The 20,781-nt window shown below is 50.9% G+C and overlaps 2 protein-coding genes across 2 annotated transcripts; one reads left to right on the top strand and one right to left on the bottom strand.

Moving 5' to 3' along the window:
• The first annotated feature begins 7,616 nt into the window (after positions 1-7,616).
• LOC100907384 (acetylcholine receptor subunit beta) lies at positions 7,617-10,553 on the top strand. The gene is made up of 7 exons (XM_003744894.1): positions 7,617-7,739; positions 7,820-7,923; positions 8,994-9,174; positions 9,706-9,780; positions 9,877-9,944; positions 10,081-10,259; positions 10,366-10,553. The coding sequence occupies exons 1-7, from the start codon at positions 7,617-7,619 to the stop codon at positions 10,551-10,553; spliced, it is 918 nt and encodes a 305-aa protein (XP_003744942.1).
• Positions 10,554-14,632: 4,079 nt separating this feature from the next.
• Positions 14,633-19,699, bottom strand: LOC100906948 (uncharacterized). The gene is made up of 6 exons (XM_003744809.1): positions 19,444-19,699; positions 17,887-17,963; positions 16,674-16,757; positions 16,098-16,226; positions 15,345-15,605; positions 14,633-15,157 (listed from the first exon to the last, which is right to left on the bottom strand). Exons 1-6 carry the CDS (start codon positions 19,594-19,596, stop codon positions 15,013-15,015), a joined length of 849 nt encoding a protein of 282 aa, XP_003744857.1. The 5' UTR covers positions 19,597-19,699; the 3' UTR covers positions 14,633-15,012.
• Between the last annotated feature and the right edge of the window lie 1,082 nt (positions 19,700-20,781).

The raw sequence follows: 20,781 nt of genomic DNA, 5'->3' as shown, positions 1-20,781 counted from the left end.
ATCCTGTGGCTTTGCTCGGTTGTTCGTAGGCGATGACAGACAAACCAACCAACCAACCAACCAACCAACAGGCAGCCGAAGAAACGAAAAACCTCTAGCCAGTACCCATGGTAACTCTTCTGAAGCGCTCCGAAACCCCCGTCGCCATCCCGAGGCTGCCGCTCAATCAACGAGGACTTCGCAAGGAATTCGATTGGAATTAAAGGGAATGGAAAAATCCAGTCGAATGGCGGAGTTGCCTCGGCGAGGGTCCGCCCCAGAGAAGCCTCTGGGGACGATTCTATGAGGGTCACGTCTCCGATGGAAGACGGGCTCCAGTGAGGGCTGCGAGCGGGCCTTTGAAGAGTCTGTTTGCCCTCGAAAAACGTGAGAATTTCCAAACCCTTGGGGCTCGTGGAGCAAGCTTTCGTCCCCGTGCTCCGACTTCGTGAGCCTAACGGAGCCATGATGAGTTAGTGCAGATATCGTAATTTTTTAAGAGGAGTTGACAAACTTCCATAGTTGGGGAGTTCAGATCGGAGCGAGAAATGAGTAGGTATGGAATGCAACGGCGTGAGGCTTCTCACATCATCAGTACTTTCGCTGCCATTCCGCGCTCGTGTCCGAACGTGTATATAACAATGTATGTTGACCAATCGCTCTCTTAGTTCCGTTCGTCGAATCGTTCCACGCTCATCTCAGTATTTAGATGTTAAAATTAATGGCCCTCCGCTTGGGTGCTATAATACTGATCATTGCATCGACGAGTGGCCCAATGCTTCCGACAGCCATCTGAAACTCCTGCTGGCGTTTCGGCACCTCGCCGATTAATTTCGGCTCCGATATGGAATGGACCAGATCGACACACTTCGTTGGCTTAGACGGGACTGCTTGAAATGAAACTATTCAGCACCAGGTCTCTAGCCACTCACGTAGCGATTTATCGTCATACCCATCGATAAGGAGAAAAATCCAGAGCCTCCCGGTTCAAAATGAGATCGCTTTGAGGATCAGCGGTACACACAGGCTGTGTAGTCTAGTATTCACTCGTGAAATGCTCGTTTATCGATAGCTCAGAATACTCCGATGGAACACTGACGCATTTCCAAGAAGATTCCCGGAAGGTCCCGGGTCGTCTCCACGAAATCGCTGGCAGCGCAGAATCGAGTTAGGTGCTCTGAAGAAGCTTATGGTCATCCTCTTGTTGTTATGATTGTTAAACGCTGGAGCTGCCTCCTCAGACTGAAAATTGCTGTGCGGAATCTAGACGAAGCTTACGTTTTGAACGGCATGGTTCATGTCGAATCGAACTCCTAACGGAATGTGAACGTGAGGAGAAACTTAGGGGTATGTAATTATGATAATATGAAGCATAATGCCCAATTCACCATAGGTGGCAAGCGGATGATTGTCATATTGAAAGAGCTGTTATCGAGGGACGTATTACATGTACACAGATTGCCGGCCGGAAAATCAGCGACGTCAACGAAATGCCATTATCGCGGCCCGGACTCGGGAGATTTCGCTTATCTGAGCCTCTCGGTGACATCTGGTGGATGCGCCTAGCCATGCCTTCAGATTATTTCTAGCCATGCCCGGTCAATTTTCCGTAGCGCCGAATTCGGATTCAGACTCCTTTCTTGTCTCAGATAAACATACCAGAAGCGCGAGCGATTGCATAGGCGCATCCAGGGCGATCAGGCGATTATTCCTTCCTTGTCTCTCAGTTCCGTTTCGGCCCATATGTCCCATATTTAGGGATATTCGAGTATCAGATCTCCTCCGCGGCAACGTCCTTGATCCGCAGCCGATTGATGGAAGCGGCCAGACTATTCGAGAAGGAACTTCGATTGGGGGAAGGAAAATCGCTAGGTGGTTCGAAGACGAGTGCCGAGCTGCCTAAATGCTCCCCCTCGGAAGAAGAAGCCTATGCCTAGGATCCAATTTCCTTTAGGCTGAATCAACTCTCATCGATCCTTCAGACTGATTTTCCCCACGCATCAAAGCTTCTTCCCGACCATCGTCAGTCTCCGCCGATCATGTTCGAGAAGCCATCGAATCGGATAAGTCGTGTCAAGAAACAGTCTGGAAGCAGAGCCCGATGCCTCTGATTGGGAAATGATCAGATATTAGGCAGAGTCTCGGGAGCGAACACTTGCTCGACAACGAAATCTCCCCGGAGATGAAATCTCTAAAATTCGCTGAGCCGTGAGCGAGTCGGTGACACTCCAATCTCGCCGAAACGAAGTCTCGCCTCACGTCGAGCAACTTCGGGGTGTAGAGAGGGAAACGGAGCAAAGACGTCGACGGGTTCCTTAGTGATTACGATCCTGAAAATAATGAACCTCCAACGAAAATGATCGACTCATTGTAGAGGAGGCGAGGTCCCAGCTTCAATAACGATGGATCCGTTTAGTTCGGATACCGATGAGTGAGTTTCTATTGATTCGGCCATTTTCTATCTCCCTCCGCTGTCTCCTTCAGAGCACATCGGAGGGAGACAGGATATGCCGATACCTCTCTCAAGAACGGAACTCTCGGAGTATACATGGTCCTTGGCCCATCGCGTGGACGTCTACCGCGAGTATTTTCGATAGAGGTCGGCAGTTTCTGCTATTTTCAATGATGTCGACACGACGGGAGGTGCTCTAAGCATTTGGAGATTATTGGAAGGACCTATCGTGGTGGACTTTTCTGAAATTCGTCTCGAGAAATGGCCAGGTGATGACGCTCGCTTGCGATTTACATATTTCACCGCCAGGATAATTCAGATACTGGTATGATGGGAGATGCTGGTGGACATTCTCTTTTATGTATAGAACGGATACGCACACTATGACAATAAAAAGAGTGATAGATACGCTATCGGTGATAAAACTATCTTGACATCGATGATGGTATCGAATTAGTGAGCGGTAAGTTCAGATCGGAGACCAGCTATGCTGAGTGACATCGCCGAATGAACATATATTTGCGGGCTCTGAGACCTGGGAAAGTGTTTCCAGGATGATGAATATGCTGAAGAATTCGGATTGAATGAAGCAGATTACGAGCTTTCAAGTACATGAGGTGGAGTCGATTTAGGAACGCATGTATCAATGTCAGAATATCTGTAAAAATCGTGTGAGCTCTGGAAAGCCCAGGTCATTGGGGAATATTTTTGATTCCGACCGGGCCACTCTGACTGTCCATTTCCAATAAAACCTTCGTTCCAACAACATTTCCTGATGCTTTCTCCATTAGTCACCATATGCAGGCTCCATATCTGTCGCTACCCACTACCAATCTCTCGGTGGCTTCCGGGGTGTTCATCTGATGCTCAGAATGATCCAGCTGCGAGGGACCTTGGTTCGGGACTCGATGCCTTCCCCATGTTGACCGACTCAAGTCCGAGTAAGACCGGAGCTTCAACTCCACCAATCACGTCCATTGATACTATCGTCGCGCAGCTTTTCACGAATCCATGTGCCTTGCTTGCGACAAATGCTTGATTGCTCATTGGATGCTCCGCGGACGGATTCGGCGACTTTGCGTAGGGAAAAGAGATTACACGGGGGGAAGGGTTTGGGTTCGAGGATCATCATGTCTCAGATCACGACATTCTCGACTAGTCGCCGTGGGGGCATCTTCCTAAGCTGAGATGAACGCTCTGTCGCGCAGTGAATTCCGGATGACCTATGAAATCCTAGGTCTGCTGATGTGTCGAGAGAAGTGCAGCTGAGGCTCACCCTGACTGCACGCCGAGAGCGGGCCATTCGAAATCTCCGCAAGTCCGCTCAATAGAATGAACTCCCTAGCCGCGATCCCTCTGGGTCCACATGAAGCAAGCCTCGTATGGAGGGCTGGAATCAGGTTCCGGAGGCGATCATATGAAGGATCGCCCCTTCTACTCATTGTCAGCTCCCCGGGACCCATGTACGGGGGAGGGCGAAGGCTGCGGCGGTATAGGGAGAAGTCTCGCGTTGCGCTCAGTGGCCTAATTCGGCGCTGGCCGGTCACCTCGCATCACGACGGATCCGATGACATTGCGAGGAATAAGTAGAATCAGAATCAATGGAAATCCCCTCGTGCCCGTGACGATGTCAGAGGATGTCCAGCGAGCGGATCCATGCACTCGAGCGAGACTAAGCGGCAATTTCGCATGAGAGCTCATCACTGCCCCAATTCTGATCCTTTTACTCTTCTCGATCCGAATCAGCGCTGTCATGCTACTTCTACTAAATTATTTATCCGACCGATGCCGACTTGGTCATAGACTCCGGCTCACGGGATCGCTGTCGATCACATGCAGTCCATGAAGCACCTCCCTGTTCCAGTGGAAATATTTTCAAGTGCTAAGATTCTTCTCACACAGGCTTTTCATCGAGAAAATCCTTCATTCCACAGATGACACAATGCATCATTCGATGATCTAAGTCAGCTCTCTAGTAGGCTCGCGACCTCGATCAGAGGTCGGCGACTGAGAAGACTTGACATCCGCTGTGCGGTCCTCACTCCCCTTTCTTTTGCTGCGCGAGCCGAGCTAGTGTCGCTGAATTCACGGGTCATTCAACAATGCGGACTCTGGCCTTCCACCTATCCCTAGAAGCCCTGGGTGGCTTTCTTCGGAGCAATCGCCAGTCCCGTTTTCCGATTAGGAACCCATACCAGCGATTTCGGATGGCTCGCATGATGTCCTCACTCACTAGCCTCTCCCTGCGTGAGCCGGAGAGTCGATAATTCCTTCTTGATTCCCACCGGCTTCTTACCCTGTGCTCCTCATTGGGGAGGAACTAGGTGGGACCTGGCGCGTCAGAATGCCTTGTGTCGAACCCCTTGGGCTCTATACCAGGACTCTTCACCACCTTCTGAAAAGCTTCAGAGTTTTGGAATCGGCTCACAATCAGACTTGACCCTACCTCCGAGGCTTCAATGATAATTGCGTGAAATTCACATGGGGAGGGAACAGGGTACCGGATGCCCAAGAAGACTGGAGCTCGAGGGAGGGTATTGAAAGGATCTCGGCTGGCCCCACAGAGTCGAACCGCGATGAACCCGCTCTGTTCCATGGGGAGCGCGGCCGCAGTGATCGTGAGGCAAGCCGTCATGATTAAGAGAGACAGCTTGTGAGCTCATTCATATCCCGTTGAACACGAGACGCCCGTCTGCACATTGAGCTTCTCATCCTCCACTATGGCGAAGCTTGAGACAGCTCTGTTCCGATTATCCCGGCGCGGGAAAATTCCAGGAGTCCGAGAAACGTCATACATGAGTATCCGAACACGTATGGAACATCATCACAACAGAGAATGGAACGGATACCGGCCCTGCTCTGGAATGAGACGCTTCTCGGTCTCGAGCGGAAATTTGACCGAGTTTCGAGTCGATTCCATTGCATCGCTTCGCCATGCATCTTTCGCGTCTCAGTGTTTACCTACATCCCATTCCGAGCCCTACATTGAGACCTACGACGCAGTCCCTAATGGGAATGGGAGGCGAATCGGAATTCTACATCGCGCACCAGTTACTCGAGACTTTCCTCCCCAACTGCAAAGTTCTCGCCGAGGCTTCGAATACCCTGATATTGTATGGAAATCTGTCCAAGAATGGGCTTCGCAACGGAATCTGAATACCATCGGCGAGAGCAAAGTTCGCTGGTAGAATCGCTGAAAGCGAGGGCAATTAGTTGGCTCGACAATCTCGCGGGAGGATACCCAGATTGTTGAGCGGACAGGAAAGCCAATCCGAAGAAACATGAGGGGAACCTTCAGTCGATTCACGCTCTTTGCTGCCGCTCACGAGCCATTGGTTTCTCGTCAACAAAATTTTCTCACGATGCACTTTCTCAATACGATTCTCTTTCGTCCTACGCGAAGACGAATTTCGTCAACTCGTCCTCAGAGGTAAGAATCGCGATCCATCGAGCGCCCCGCCTCCCACGCAAGTTTTCCAAATCTCTCTGCTGTTTGAAGCAGGGGACCGCGTTGATTTTTTTTCAAACCCAGGACGATGCACCGATCAAGGCGATGAGAATCATACACAGCGAAAGGTTCAGCGGAACTATCGTTTATGTGCGATTCTACGCTCTCCAGGAAACTGCCTTGATCACATGATGCTCCGCCAGTCCGAAGTTCTTCTCTTCAAAAAGTTCAGGCAGTTTTCGAGAGTCCTCCGATCTTGCGATTCTTCCGGGTACACGAATGAAGAGCTCACATGGACAGTTCTGAATGCTCGCCTTCGCGAGCTATTTCATATCAGGACCGCTCACGTGGCGCCGGCAAGTCGCTCTCGTTCCGGGTCGTCCTCCTGCGACAAGAGCCTTCGAAAGCACTTTCTGCTGCCGCCCCCCCCCTCCACTCTTCTTCAGGTCTCGTTCCCTGTCGTCACGCAATCATCGGCACCGGAGGAGTTACTCGAGCCAAGGCTGTAACCCGACTACGTTCTGTTCGGCAAGATATCGGAGATCAGAGCATTGAATCGAATGTTGAGCGATCACACAAGCGACGTAGTCGGTGACCGGATCACAGTGCACGACCCCTTCCCCTTTGGGCTCTCCGCGATGCCAAACGAAAGATGTATCTCAAAGTACCAGACATATGCAGTTTTCCACTGAAAGCTCCGCGCTGGTGTATCCAGTCTCTCGTCACCTATTGGGACTTCAATCTCGGGAATACCACTAGCCGAGGGCTGCATGCCTGATGAGCTTCATTCTTCGGAGCATGAATCATGGAAGAATTCTTTGATGACAAGAAGCCTTTCATCATGAGAGCCATCGGAGAACTTCTTTCGCGTCACTGACCCTTTTTCCGAATGTGGGCGTAGGATCTTAGAATTTTCCGAGGAAAACCCGAGGGATTGGACCCTCCCTTCCCGAAATTGACGAAGCCCGATTCGATTCTCATGTACGCCTGGGTAGCCGGCGGTAACAATGGCGTATCTTCCCTCATTGTCGAGCAATTTCGCTCCTCCTGAGACAACTCTCATTGGTGCTTAGGAATATGGGCGATCGCTCGGAGGCTAGCGATCTGAGAATTTCTCAGACTCGATGGGAGCCGAGGAACGTCCAATCATTAGACAACGGTGATTCTCATTCGAGCGCCTGCTTACCTGGAATGTTTTTCATCCTATCAATTAGAGATGTCCGGTCGTGACTCCGCTCCGAGCATTGGGAGCTCGACCAGAGGAAAGCCTGAGGTGAAAATGTCGGATGGAATTGAGCGAAGAAACTGAGGAGGTGCGATCGTCCAACACCGGGTATTTCTTGGTTTTAGGTGTGATCTTGTTCAGACGCTGACGGCGATTAGATCGCCTGATAGCCGCCATTCGTAACGGAGCTGAAAACTGAGAGATCGGTAACGCCTTACAGTGGGCGTGCAGCTTTTGCTCCAATCATCCGACGTTCTTCCATAACAACACATGGAACATGGAGCCCTCCGCATCGAGGCTGGTCGTTTTGAGTCTTTTGCTAGTGTTGTTGGTAGCCGGTGAGCATGGAGCGTGAATTATTCAAGCCGGAACGATTTCGATTTTGAGCCCGAAGCTTCAGGAGAGCAGAATTTGCAGGAAGAGCCGAATCACGGCGCATACGGTATCGGAATGTGACAGACAGTGCAAGACGGCTATCCAGCAAACTTTTCGAGGATTCAAGTTACCAGGCCATGGTGCGACCGATGCGTAAGGACGACCAATGGATGTATATCAGAGCATTTCTGTACGTGACCGGGATCCGTTACGTGGACGTTTCCGCCGATAAATTCAGCATTATAATGTTGGTCTGTTTGGTAAGTTCGGGCGAGCTTCCGCGTGGCTGCGCAGATTTTCCTTCGGTTTCATCCCAGCTGATCTTCTCTCTTACGAGCAGAGTTGGAACGATCCCAGATTGAAATGGGTCCCTCGGAGGTTCGCAAACATTGAAAGTATCCGAGTCTCCGCATATAGCATATGGACACCGGAACTGGTTCAGACGTGAGTTCTATCCCTCAAAGTGTTTCGAAAAAGGATTTTTGAAGCTTTTGTCGGTACTTGTAACAAAAACTTGCATGAGCTCGTCCTGACTGTTCGCCTCCGTCGACATGGAACTCGGGAAAGCTTACATTGGGCGCCTCAAGTATAAGAGCCTCCCTAAAGCGAACCATGCTGTCCAGACGGCTCGAATCGCAACGGCCGAACTTCCTTGCGCGGGGGCTCGCGAATTTCCCATGCCTGCTTTGCGTGTTCGATCTCCCGGTAATGAACGCGTCGTGATCTCACGGTAGCCTCCAATTTTCTTGAAAGCCGTCAAATCTCTTCCGACCGTTTGCGGGGTTCCTCACTACTACGAGCGAAGCTTCGTGGAACGGGAGATGCGTTCTAGGAATTCCCGCAGAACATCCGCCGCTGGGCGGTTCTAAGCCCCCCTGGCAGTGTTCTGACGAAGACTCCTCGTAGGAAGCTCTGGTGTTTGAGCCTACTCCGTGCATTTCATGATAGCTTAATCCGTCTATTCCCAATACGCGGGAATATTCCATGCCTGAAACTTGGTTGGATCGGTTGTAGCTTGGCTCGGAGAAAACCTCACCGTCTTGCTTTCTGAGGCGGGCGAGCTATCATCCGATGGGACATTGCATGAACATCCGCGTTCCGCCCCCGCATAGAATTGATTCCGCATGCTTTCCCCCATCCCTCAACATTGGGGCTGCTAACGAGCTCGCACTCGTCGGGCTCGGAGTTCTGGCGAAACGGATGGTCTAATTCTATTTATCCGGGCGATTCCCCGAGAGTCCCGTGCGTGGTTTTCTCCAGAGCTCCAATATCAACATTATCGATGACTCGCGCGAATCGCGGAAACTTTTCCGTGCGAAACTCTCTGCATGATTTTTGACGCGCCATCCCTCGGAGCTCCTAACTTGTATCTTCATGTACTCCCCTCATCCTCGGATCGCTCAAAATCCCAGTCCACGACGCCGACGAGAGCATTCAATAAATAAATCGTAGAATCAATCCCAGTCTCTCGCTATTTTAATCCGGAGGTTCCTCATCGGCATTACTCTGAGCAGGTTGTCCATCGGATCGATATCACAGAACAGAGAGTTTCCCCTGAGCGTCGATTATAAGGGAAATGTCTCGGATTGTATGACGAGGGAGATCGTTTCGAACTGCTATATGGACTTCTACAACTTCCCGTACGACACGCACGACTGTGATCTCGCGTTGGAGTTGACAGGGATGCGAATCGAGGTGAATATTCTTGAAATCATGGTCTCTAAGTCTTTCCGAGGGCTAGTCTCGAAATCACCCCCAAGCTCGCTCGCCGATGGGTGTTCTTCCTTCGAGAAGAACTTTTCGAATTCGGGTCCGAAACTCTACGGCTCTACGGGACCCCGGCCTTACTCCTCATTCGCAAGCCCGTGCAAAGGCCGAAGGAGCGAAATGAGGCTTCGCACCGGCACCGCCGTGGGAGGGTTTCCCTTAGGCGGCAAACTTCTAAGAGGTGGGAATCGGGGCTCATGTGAAGGGCGCAGTCCTATACACGTCGAAGCGTCCGGAGTCTGGAGGTTTTTCATCGCCACAAGATAAACAAGTACAGAGGCGGAGCAGGCTTCAACATCAACGGAAGGTCTCGCTCATATCGATAGTGTCACTGATGCTGACAGCTGCCAGAATGCGTGGGAAGAACTGCAGAGCGGGAAGAAAAGAGCCCGTGGACGTCGGCTTTGCACTGAACAACGGCGTTCCCTCACCGATGATACATGTCTTTACTCTCCGCAGAGATTAGCCCTCGAAGTCGATCCAGTGGAATCTTACGAGGAGAAGAACGGCGAGTGGCATCTCCTCTACAGAAACGTGAGCGAGCCTGTGATCCTCGTGTAAATTAACGGGAGCTCAGTTAGATATCTATGCTGCTTTGAAAGTTCAGTTCCGATCTTTCCTCATTTACAGATATCCTTGGACCCTTCAGGCCCGATGGTCCTAACGTTCTCCCTGACTCGCGCGAGCTCCCATTACAAGTGAGTGCTATTGGAGAGTCGTGGCTCAGCTCACAATTAGTCTGGCTAACTGTGTTTCGGGTTGAGCCTCTGGTTAGAGCAAATTCAATTACGGCGATATTTTGAAATGACTGGGCGACTCATCGTCTCGTTAAAGAGCAACGGTGTTCATGCCAACCTTGGCAATACTCCTCGCATCGGTTGGTGCATCTTGGATCCCATCTGTCCACAGTCGACCGCGCACTTCGCTGTTGGCGGGGCTGCTGTTGATAAACGTCCTCCTCTCCCGACACACCTGCCGTCTCGTTGAAGGAACGCAGACGCTGCCTCGCATCGGTGAGTCTGTCAAGGAGACTTTCAATTCATTCCCAATGCGGCCAGCCCCAAGCAACACGAGAGCTTCGGTCCGAGACTCAAAACTCATGGCTCTTCCTGTTCCCAGTCCTTCTGCAGAACGGGTGTCTCGGATTCCTCACAATCGGCATAATCAGTAGTTGCGTGGCCGAGTTCGTTCACAGAACACAATCTCAATGGACAGCTTCCTTAAAGCAAATGCAGGGCGTGGTCGACTATTACCTTCTGCCAGCTGCTGGAATCTTCCTTATGGTGGTGAACCAGATTGTTTCATAGGGTCGGAGTTTCCGCGTGTCACGGCGTCGCGTCGCTTGGAGCGATGTAAATACTATGGTGGACGAAGAGAAATAAATTTCCTTCGACTCAAATGAAGTCGTCTCTCACTCCTTCTCCCACTGTACTTCATATTGATTGCCAATATTGGGCAATCGGGTGGAGGGTTCTGAAGGACGGCACAGAGAATACCGCTGTTCTCGGGGTACAGCACAGGCTCGATGATGATTCGATGGAGCGGTAATGAGCAGATAGCCATCCAAGAGACTCCACCTGGAATAGCAGGTCGATCAAGGACTGCATGATCAGCAGCCCCGCGCACAAAATTGAATATGTCTCAATTACTCCCGTTCGTTCCCCTATATACGGATATACAGTCCAGTCGAACCCGCTGATAAGAAAACCGCCTAAAGTAGAAAACCGGATATAAGAGACAGATCCCGATTCCCCGATTTTTTTTCTATGGGGCTTCATGTTAAAAGCCTCGCTTATAAGAATTTCGGATAAAAGAGAAAACCGGAAGATATATAAGAGACCCTTCCGAAACCCCGGCTCCATAGAGTCCCATGTCGGAGACCTCTTATGTAAGAGAGAACCATCTCAAGCAGAATTCTGGTTTGCCCTTCCATGACTTTTATTCCTCTCAAAAGCTGCCCGAATAAGATATGGTTCTGACGAACTTCCGTAATAAATCAGAATTCGCTTCGAAAATGATCGTCTCTGCGCTGAATCATGGTATGGGCATCCGAGTCATACGAGAACGGGACTTTTCAGGATTTCCATGGAAAACCCGTACCTCGGATATTAGAGAAACCGGATATGAGAGACCATTTACAATTCGCCGAGAGGTCTCTTCTTATAAGCGGGTTCGACTGTATCAGATATATCTGTATGTATCAGATATCATATCGACCCGCGAGGACAGAGAAATGCGATGCCGCACGGTCTCCGGAACTATGCACGGCTCAAGAATAATGCCGGCGACTTCTGGACACCCGTCCGGATAGGGCAGTCGCATACTCGATGATTGTGGAGCTTCGAGGGCTCAGCTCATAAGAGCAGTCATTTTCGGTTTCACCGGTGATCAGCCCCACGTGATGGGATTGACTCAATGACTACCTCATCGACATGGAGCCCATCTGACTACTTCGTGGCTGCACGGGCAGGTATTCGTCGACCGCGCAGCTGTGACATGAGGAGGAGCCGGAGGCTCGCCGGGAGTTCCAGCTGACCGGGCGATGTGTGTACCTATCGATTTCTCAGAGTCTCCCATCCGGGCCTGGAGATGAACAGCTTCACTTTGCAAGGGGATATCCTTGCATACGAAGATGTATTGAGAATTCGAGCGGTATGTCCACAAAAGTCCCGGCTCGTTTTTTGTGATGAAGTCTCACCCCGTCCTTGAGATGAACATCGGTTCGGACATGAGGACGGACGATCTCGTTCGCGCTGATCCTGTTCCCCATCCGTTTATGGTTGTGCAGGTCCTTGTTCGAGCATCTTCCGCTCCAGAGATTTCTGTTTACGAAAATTCAGCCTGCCATCGAGCTCCTTGGTAACCGACCGGGCTCTTCTCCTATCTCCTGCTGATAGGAACTCACTTCCGAACTCAGATGTTCGATGCCTCCGTACTTCCCTCCGGCAGCGCGTTCCAACTTCAGAGAAGCGGGAGCCGTGGGAAATTAGAATGGTCATTCACGGCCAATGATGGTCGTTCAGGGACGTCGATGTCCAGCGGTACCGGGAGTTACAAGAGTCAGGGAGAGACGAGGCAGGTGTTGGCGTCGGTACGGAAAAAATTCTCCAAGACATGAGCCCTGTGCTCCTTGAGCTAGTGATGAGGGTGGCCTATCATCGATATGGATAAGGGAAGCGAGCCTCGCTTCAACAGGATAGTTTACTGACCGGCTTATAGCTTATGGTCCGTGTCATATGGTCTGAGGAAGTGCGCGGGCTTCCGCTTTGCTGGACATTACGAGCTTCGCTCTGCACAGCGGTCTCGAGGGGCATTTTATTGCAGTTTTATTGTCGCTTTCCTCAGATGCGGATCACGTGCGCGACGACTCGTTTCACCTAGTTGAGGGACTTATGTGCATGAGTCTCCGTTACCGATGCTCGCGCTCATGCACGCTACGCGGAGCACTTGGTTGTAAGAACGACGCTGCTCCCGACGGGGATCAAGCTCTTTTTGGAAGGAAGTGCTCAACCTCGGACTTGCATCTTCCCCACCGCAATTATTGAAAGTTATCGGGAAGAGGTTGCCTGCTCCTTCAACTTAGTTGAACAGTACGAGCTAGAGCAGCCATCTCGAGGGAGAGCGATGGACAGAGCTCGGAGTACGACATGGCGCTCGAGACGACCAATCTCATGGACCTGTTGAGTTCATCGGAGGCCTTCGACCTGAGAGCCCGTCGAGCTGATGAGTTTTTGGGCTATGGCGTTCGCTTCCGAAACCCTTCTCAGGCTGACCAATCCAGTCCGTAAGGATGAGCCGCTCAGAGGATTACGATATCCGGTCGGTAAAAATGAGCGGAGTTATCCGGAGAAATTCGGAGAATTCGATCCTCTCGTTTCAAGTCGACTGATAATAATTGAGGAGCCCCGCCCTACAAGCATGTATAGGCATCCTGGGGATGCGTTATAATGCACGGCGAGGTTGCGATCCGCCGCTTCCGAGAGGCGCCATTCCGGAGAGAACACTCGGAAATCCGATCTCCCGCAGGGGATTTCGGCGAACGAGCTCGGCCATGCGCGGGAGTTCCGTTCAAGGGCAGCGATCCTGCGATCCGCATGGGATCCCATCCCGTCTCTTGCGAAGCGTCGGAGAGTTTTGGCGGATCTGCCCATGGAGACCTCGTAGATAGCGAATTCGAGCTGACTTTGCGGATGAGCGACGAACGATCTAAGCTAGAATCGTCAGTCGCCCCGACCGGCTCGGCGACGAGCGTCGAAGACCCGATTGAGGAAATCGGCCATAATTCATGAGCGGATATCTTAGCTCTAGGATCTGAGAATACCCTTGTCCGACCTGGCTCCAGAAATAGGACCTGACTGACTGAATCCTAGGCACCCGCAACTTGGGTAGTTGTTAGAGGGCTTAGGCACTTGGAAGTTGGAAAGTCTGGAAGATGGCAATCGATACGAGAGGATAATCTCACGGTCGACGATCACGAATACGATGAACATGAATTTCTTCGTGCCAGACTGCGGACAGCAGTACCGCTTTCCGTGCGCTCCTCAAATCGAAATGAGAAATTCCAAAGTACTCAGATGTCGGGCTAGATAAGATATCCCTACGGATAGACTCGCTCATCAACTCGAGAGCATTGAAGCATTCTCCTATGTCCTGGACGCCGAGGCTCCACGCAGAGTATCCCATCTATCCTATCTAGGGAATTACCTATTCGGGGTGGAGGTCAACTTAACGTCTGCGGCGCTGACTGCGCCCGCTCGAGGTCTTGAAAACCTCGTGCCGTTCATTGGGACGGCTGATTTGTTTTGTTACGTCTGGGGCAGTGGCTCTCAACTTCGATCAGAGCTTTGCTCCTGCCGATGGGATTCTATCGACCACGCGCGGGTCCAGGACTCGGAGCAACCCGTTCGGAGCGGGGCGATCTTCGAAAAGCTCGGCTTTATCAGTAGTTTTCTGGTTATCTGAATTGCCCGCTGCTCCACCCAACGCTGGAAGCGCGCGAGACCATTACGTCGTGATTGAATCACATGATGCGACCAGCGATCCTGAATGAACTCCGTTCCGCCGCCGGATCTAATTTAGAAGAAACGTCTGCGAGAATTGACCGCAGGCTCCTATCAAGCGACGCTTCGGCTCCGACCGAGAACTTCTGTTGACTCCGTTGCTCTTACGAATTCGCTACGAACGGACTGGAATGGAACTGCCACGTTCTGAGCACTGCAACTTCGGCAAGCTCATCGAGTTTGGCAGTTGCGGAAGGGAAAAAAATGCCCTTGCTCGATTGCCTAACTAAGTGGGGAGCTCATTCATTAGAGGAGAGATGTGAGCGATCAAAAAACTCTCGTATTACAGAGTGTTTGACAACGTTGAACGAATGACGAAATTATTCCAATCGAGGCCAAGGGCCGAATGTTTATTAATTAATTAGGGTAACTCCAGAGGCTCCTTGGAACAAAATCCAAGCACGACAAACTGTCGAAATAGTCACTGAGCATATATGAACATATCATTTTTTCTTTATGATAGAACACTCCTGTCGGATCAGAATTGGAAAACTACTATTCCTCGACAGAATTATTATTTTAATGATGATCAGACAGGAGCGCCAAAATAGACTAAAGCGGTTGTCGGAGAGATCCTGGTGGGGGCTTATCGAGCTCGTCGCCTGTTTTGAGGCAGTCTTCCCTTTAATTTAGACTCATCAAATACTAGCGACTATGCGATGAGACTTAGTTCAGCCCCGCAATGAGTCGATGGAGTATTCGCTCCTCATTCGGTGTCGATTCCTTCGTCCAAACTACATTGATAGCCGTGTACGGCTGCAGAAGATTCGAGAGCTCCCTCTCGTTCGTCGTTCGTGATGAAGCTGTCGTCGAGATACTCGAGTTTAGGAAAGTGTCGGATGATGAAATGTCTGCAATGAAAAAAGAGGGAATCATTCTTGAACTTCGAGAACGGATCTGATTAACCCATTTTGAGCTCCTCGAGCTGAATGAAATTTTTTCAGTGCGATGGTATCCTCCGACCGACGCCGACGGCTCGGACGGTTTTCTAAGAGCTTTGGCAGTTCACGTCCGGCTTCATGCTGGAAGCTAACTCACCGATATAGTTCGTTTTGTTGTTCCGTGCCTCCGTTCAAATAATTTGGACACACCTCATTAGCCATCAAACTCAGTATCCGGAGACTGGGACACTGCTGTGCCAGGGACGGTATGAATGGAGCCGCTGATAGCACGCGGTTGTAGTTGAGGCTTAATGTGTGTAATCCCGGAATTTTCGGGAACACCGTGAGACAACTGATTCTGTTGTGGTCGAGGATGACCGTTTTCAAGTTCTCGAAATCAGACAAGAATTGAACGTCCCTGAAAGATCGAGGAGGGAGGTCTCAGATCCGCTGGATTCTTCGATATCTGAAAATCTTCTATTCGAAGTCGACATCCTCGGAGCTGATATTAAATTCAGGCGGAAGCTTCCTCCCCACGAAATGAGCCGACGACTCTTCGTCGAATATATCCGACGGCAAGGATAGCCATTGCAACTCGAGCAAAGTGTATCCCATGAAGCCTACGTGCACAAAGACTCGCAGATTGAGGACGCTTCGCTAGTTCGCGTCGGCGACGTCGATTCCGGGAATCGATATACACACATATACAAGCTGCACCAAAGACCAACGCCTCCGCGAGCCAAGTGATTCTTCGGTCAAAAAGATATACACAGTAGGCGGCGGAGAGGGACCGATATCCGCCACGTTTCTAGGATACCCAGGTCTCATGCGCCGCGCACGGGCGGGGGCTCGGGCTTGGCCAATATCGTCAAAGAAGATCTTCACGGCCCTCGAATTTCCGAATACTCACGTCAGACGGTTGCCCGTCAGATCTATCGTTCTAACGCTGTTGTAGAGCTCATCGGGGATCTTGCCATTTGGAACGGATTCGAGGTCCTCGAATGCGAGACTCAAGGAGAAAGCTGGTTGGTTTGGGTGCCTTAAAAAAAGAAACTCTCATGAGTCCGCAGCCACATGTCTCCTGCAGGGCATTCGCAACGCATTCTCTCCCTCATATCCGCGGGTGCTCTGTAGAGCACGTCGAGAGATTTATTCGAGACAGTGCGTGTCTGAATTTTGATATTCCAGACCAGAAACAGATCGAGGTCGGAAAGAAGCGGAGAGAGTTCTCTCGAATGAAGAACGCCTGCTCCGTGAGGGGGGAAAGCTCCAACTGGTATTCTGGAGCAGAGACGTCTAATCAACAGCCTCTGATCAACCGAGTTCCGATGCATCTGGAAACTTCCTTGAGGACAGTCTATCCAGCAAATGCAGCGACCGGACATCACGCAACAATATATCCGACGGATAAGCGATCCGCAGAGAATGGAAAAATCTTAGACAGGTTCCGACCGATATACTGGTTCAGATAGTGAGAATTACTCACGGGAGAAGTCGGTCCTGAACGAAGCAGCCGTCGAGTGTGTCGTGGACACCGGAAACATCGAATCCCCAAGGAGCACTCCGAGTACTGAAAATCACGTTCATTAGCTCCTAACGTTGTCTGTCGTCTTTTCCCTCGGAAAGAGGAATCGTCAAGGAATCGCTCATCCACCGCCTCCTCACTCTCCAATGGATCAAAGTTCGACAGGCTATGGACAGATGGAGACGGAGCGGCGCCTCAAACTCAGTGAAGTTCGGAGCTCGAATGTGCTTCCTGCGGAAGTTCTGAGCATGGGCCCAAACCTTGAAAGGTCTCGCACATTCATTTCCGCCCGCCGAGCGTACGCCACCGAAAGAGGCTTAATTTGAAAATCGTGAAGTCTCAGAAGAAAAAACACCGTGTCGAAACTCATCGAGGATCGAAAGTGCTTATTGCGGAAACGAGAACGAGCGATCGCTTTGGGTCAGATTTGGATACGGATCCGCAATCGTCGATACATGAACGAGAAGGTTTTGAGAACGTCGGAGGAGAGCGATGATCCAAGCAGACAAAATTACCACTCGCACTTATACGATCGACGAGCTCGAGAGTTTCCGGTCTTCTCGGGGACGAAAAGCTGATGAAAAGGTCACGAGTTGGCGCCACGACGAAGGTCTTTCCATTAAAAGCATAAGCGTCGCGCTTTACTACTCCTGATTATCACAAAGCTGATTAGCGGCGACCTCCTAACGCCTGCGGGACACGAGGAAGAGCCAATTCCTCGCTCCGAGTCGGAACATGCAACTAAATATCGGACGAGGCGCGTCTCGCGAAGAGAGTGTGGACTTTCGATAAAGGAGTAAAGATTTAGATACGAATCGAGACGCAGCTATCGGGATCCGCGTCTCGTGAGGGTGACAGCTTGGCGTCGAGACTGATTTTTTTGACAAAAAGTCAGGGGTAGGGCCTCAGTTGCAGCTCGGTCTATTGCGTAGACCAACAGTGGTGTGTGACCGTCCCGCAAAGTTTGAGTAGAACGTTACTCGCCCGAGACGGGCATGACCTCGGCGTGATACAGTGGCCGACTGCGGACCGCCAAGTGAAGTCGAGAGATCAAAAGAAAGGCGCTCTCGCAAAGTGATTAGCATCTAAGAAGCAGTCTTGTCCTCTCGAATGAGCTTTAGTCGGTTAAAAACAAATGCATTGAGCTGGAAGTATGTTTATGAAATTGTTTTACCTTGATAAGGACTCGGTCCAACTGAGAACGTCGTCCCGACGAACGCGTTTGCTCGAGTGACTTTGTTCGGCGCCCATCTGGAAAGAAGTAACGTCAGTCAATACACTACGCGGCTTTCCGTTACGCGACTAGCTCGTTCAGAATCACTGAAACGCCTTCGATTTGCCCAAATGACGCCTCCGCGTACGCTACATACGAGTGCTATACTGGAGTTGTGAAGTGAGAGCTCAACAGTTGCGAGACCGGGAAGGCACAGTGAAGGCGTTTCATTCCGATCGCCTTCTTGTACTGAACTCGGCTCTTTATCAGCCGAAGTGTTCTCTCCGAACGCCGAACACTGCATTGGAACGGGCGTATCAGCATTACGCGAGAACTTTGTCTGAGGAAGGAGACCAGTTCCTCGACACTCGTCTCATATCGGAGCACTGAGGCAGAGCTCAATGGTCAACTCGAGAAGTATCGTCATCATATGATACGTTGTAAGCCTCATAAGAGGTAGCGACACACTGAGCACGGGAGGAGTTCGGAGAGCTCGGGGTTTGAGTCTCTTCTTCCTGGAAAAGTGCTCTTGTCCCTCAGCGGGATAATCCATGGACCAGCGAAATGAATCTCTCAGTTTTGACAGGAAAATTTATTTTCCTCGGGCTACTCCTCGTTTTCAAAGGCTGGTAGCCGGTTGACTTGTCGGGACAAACAGCCGAATCGTCTCACCAGGCCTAATCGCAGCCTCGAAAGACAGGATCGAGATTCACCGTGAAATTATCGGAGCGTGACCACTTTCTGATACGCTGTCGCGCGAACCCACGCGGGCGCGGCACTAGTCTCGAGGAGAAGCCCTCGCTCAGATTCGGAGACTCTGATTGATGGATTGGCGGGGTACTCAAACGCTTGGTACGTACATAAATCTATCGATCGATGAAGAGAACGATCATCATGGGGTACTTGACAGGTCTCCCCTTAGGTTGTATCTAATTTCATCATCGAAATTGCGCGCCACGTGATTCGTGATAGTCACATGTCCGGAAGATTCGTGACGCGCCAACGTGAACGTTCATCTTCTGATGGGCTCTCAGCCCTCAGAGGTCTGTCTGAACAGAATTCGGAGTGCGAGAGATGGGAGACAAGCCGTCAATGGTGCAACAGCTGGTTGTTATCGTTTGTTCCTTGTGAAAGCTCCAGATTCTCGTCTCTTAGGGATATCCCGCAGGAAAGTCTGGCGAGCGTAGCCAGAAACTGAAATCTGCTCACTGAGCATTACCCAATGCAACAGGGATCAAATGAATGGATGCTAAGTGGCAAGAATCCACCCTGGGAACTTTCTGGAAAGTTTTACCCTCAAATCACTCGTCGGTCGAAATATCGAGGTAGACGTCTCATGTTTATGGACTTGATGCTAAACTCTCACACAATGACGCTCCTGGAGTCAACCGTTCTGCTTGGCTTGGAACTCAGATCTTTGGGTGCTCCGAGAGGTGATCCTTCCCGCAGGACGAGGACCTTCTCGATCGAAGCAGACTGAGCGTATACTGTTTATTGGACAGAGAAGCCGGGACTAACCTCTTCGATTTTTTCGGCGAACTGTCTCTCAAGCCTCCGACTCATTTTCTCCACTAAGTGATTGATCAGAAAGCCCATCGCGAGCCGGTCACGGCTCGCTGGTAGACCATGCCTCGCCAATACAAATTCGATTTCTTCTCGAATGTTGTCCATGGCAGAAATTTTCTCGTCGAGAGCACAATGGAGAAAACTTTGGGTCCCGCTTAGAGCGGCGTTCACAATGAACGGGTTGAATGCTCAACGAACGGACGAACGCTTCACGTCCGCACGCAACGTGCACCTTATACATCATATGCTTTTGCATGAAATGATCGAGGGAAAAAAGTGGGTCGAGAGAGGGTATACGCCTGAATTTCCGTCCCAGCTGATGGGAAGATTTCCCGAGACTGTGATGTCTCTTATCGCCGGAGTCGAGAAGGCGCGGCACCAGAAGCATCGGATCAGTAATGATTCACCGTCTTGAAGGTGCTGCCTGGAGGCGTCGTGATCGAGAATTCTTTGCCATAGTCTCGAGGCTTCAATTTCTTCATTCTTTTCGGGGGAAACAAGCCGTCAAAGGTTCTAAATTTGCCTCTGTGTGCGCTGTCATCGAGTACTGGTTATCGAAATTCCAAGGGACTCATCGTAAGAAGCGCTGGAGCATCTCGAAGCCGAATCAGATCATTCGGGAGCAGCCAACCCGCGGTGGAGACTCAATCAGTATGATCATGGATGCGACACCGATGTCCGAATCTTGTGCAACAACCCTGATGAAAAGAGGATTCCGAACGCCACAGAAAAAGACATCCCCTAATTTATCGAACGTCGAAACATTTTCGATGGGCACGGGGGAGGAGTATCGCTGGCCGAGCATAATTCGGAATGACGATTTCCCCATTCCGATATGGTATCAGTTTTCCAAGAAGGGAACGCTCTTGAGCGCACCAAGGTGGGAGCTCGATGCGTTTCCTCCGTTCTACAAATTGAATGGCCCAGGTATTCCTCCTCACGATCACCCTTCGGTCGAGGAGAGTATCGCGGAAACCTTGCTGGCGTTTCTAGGTTCTTACACTGATCGAGACGAAGCCGCGATCTACTGAGCGCGGGAGGGAGAGAACAAGGAAAACAAGATTGGGGAGGCTGAGTGCCACCGCCTGAGGCTGCTCGAAGTTCAGAGTAAACAGCGATGAGGCCGAGCAATCGCTAGAGCATATTGCGTATCCGACAAACGTAGGTCAGGGGTGGGGGTAGTTCACTCGCCTGGTGTAATTACAACTCCAGACATTGAGGGAGAGATCTGAACACATGTCGAACTTTGCAATACTGCCGTCTGAGGACGCCATATGGCACGAAAGTGGA

This window comes from Galendromus occidentalis, unplaced genomic scaffold (genome assembly GCF_000255335.2).
Source record: "Galendromus occidentalis unplaced genomic scaffold, Mocc_1.1 scf7180000077475, whole genome shotgun sequence".
Taxonomy (NCBI): Eukaryota; Metazoa; Arthropoda; class Arachnida; order Mesostigmata; family Phytoseiidae; genus Galendromus; species Galendromus occidentalis.
The sequence above is the reverse complement of the archived record's forward strand: the minus strand, read 5'-3'. Positions and strand labels throughout refer to the sequence as shown.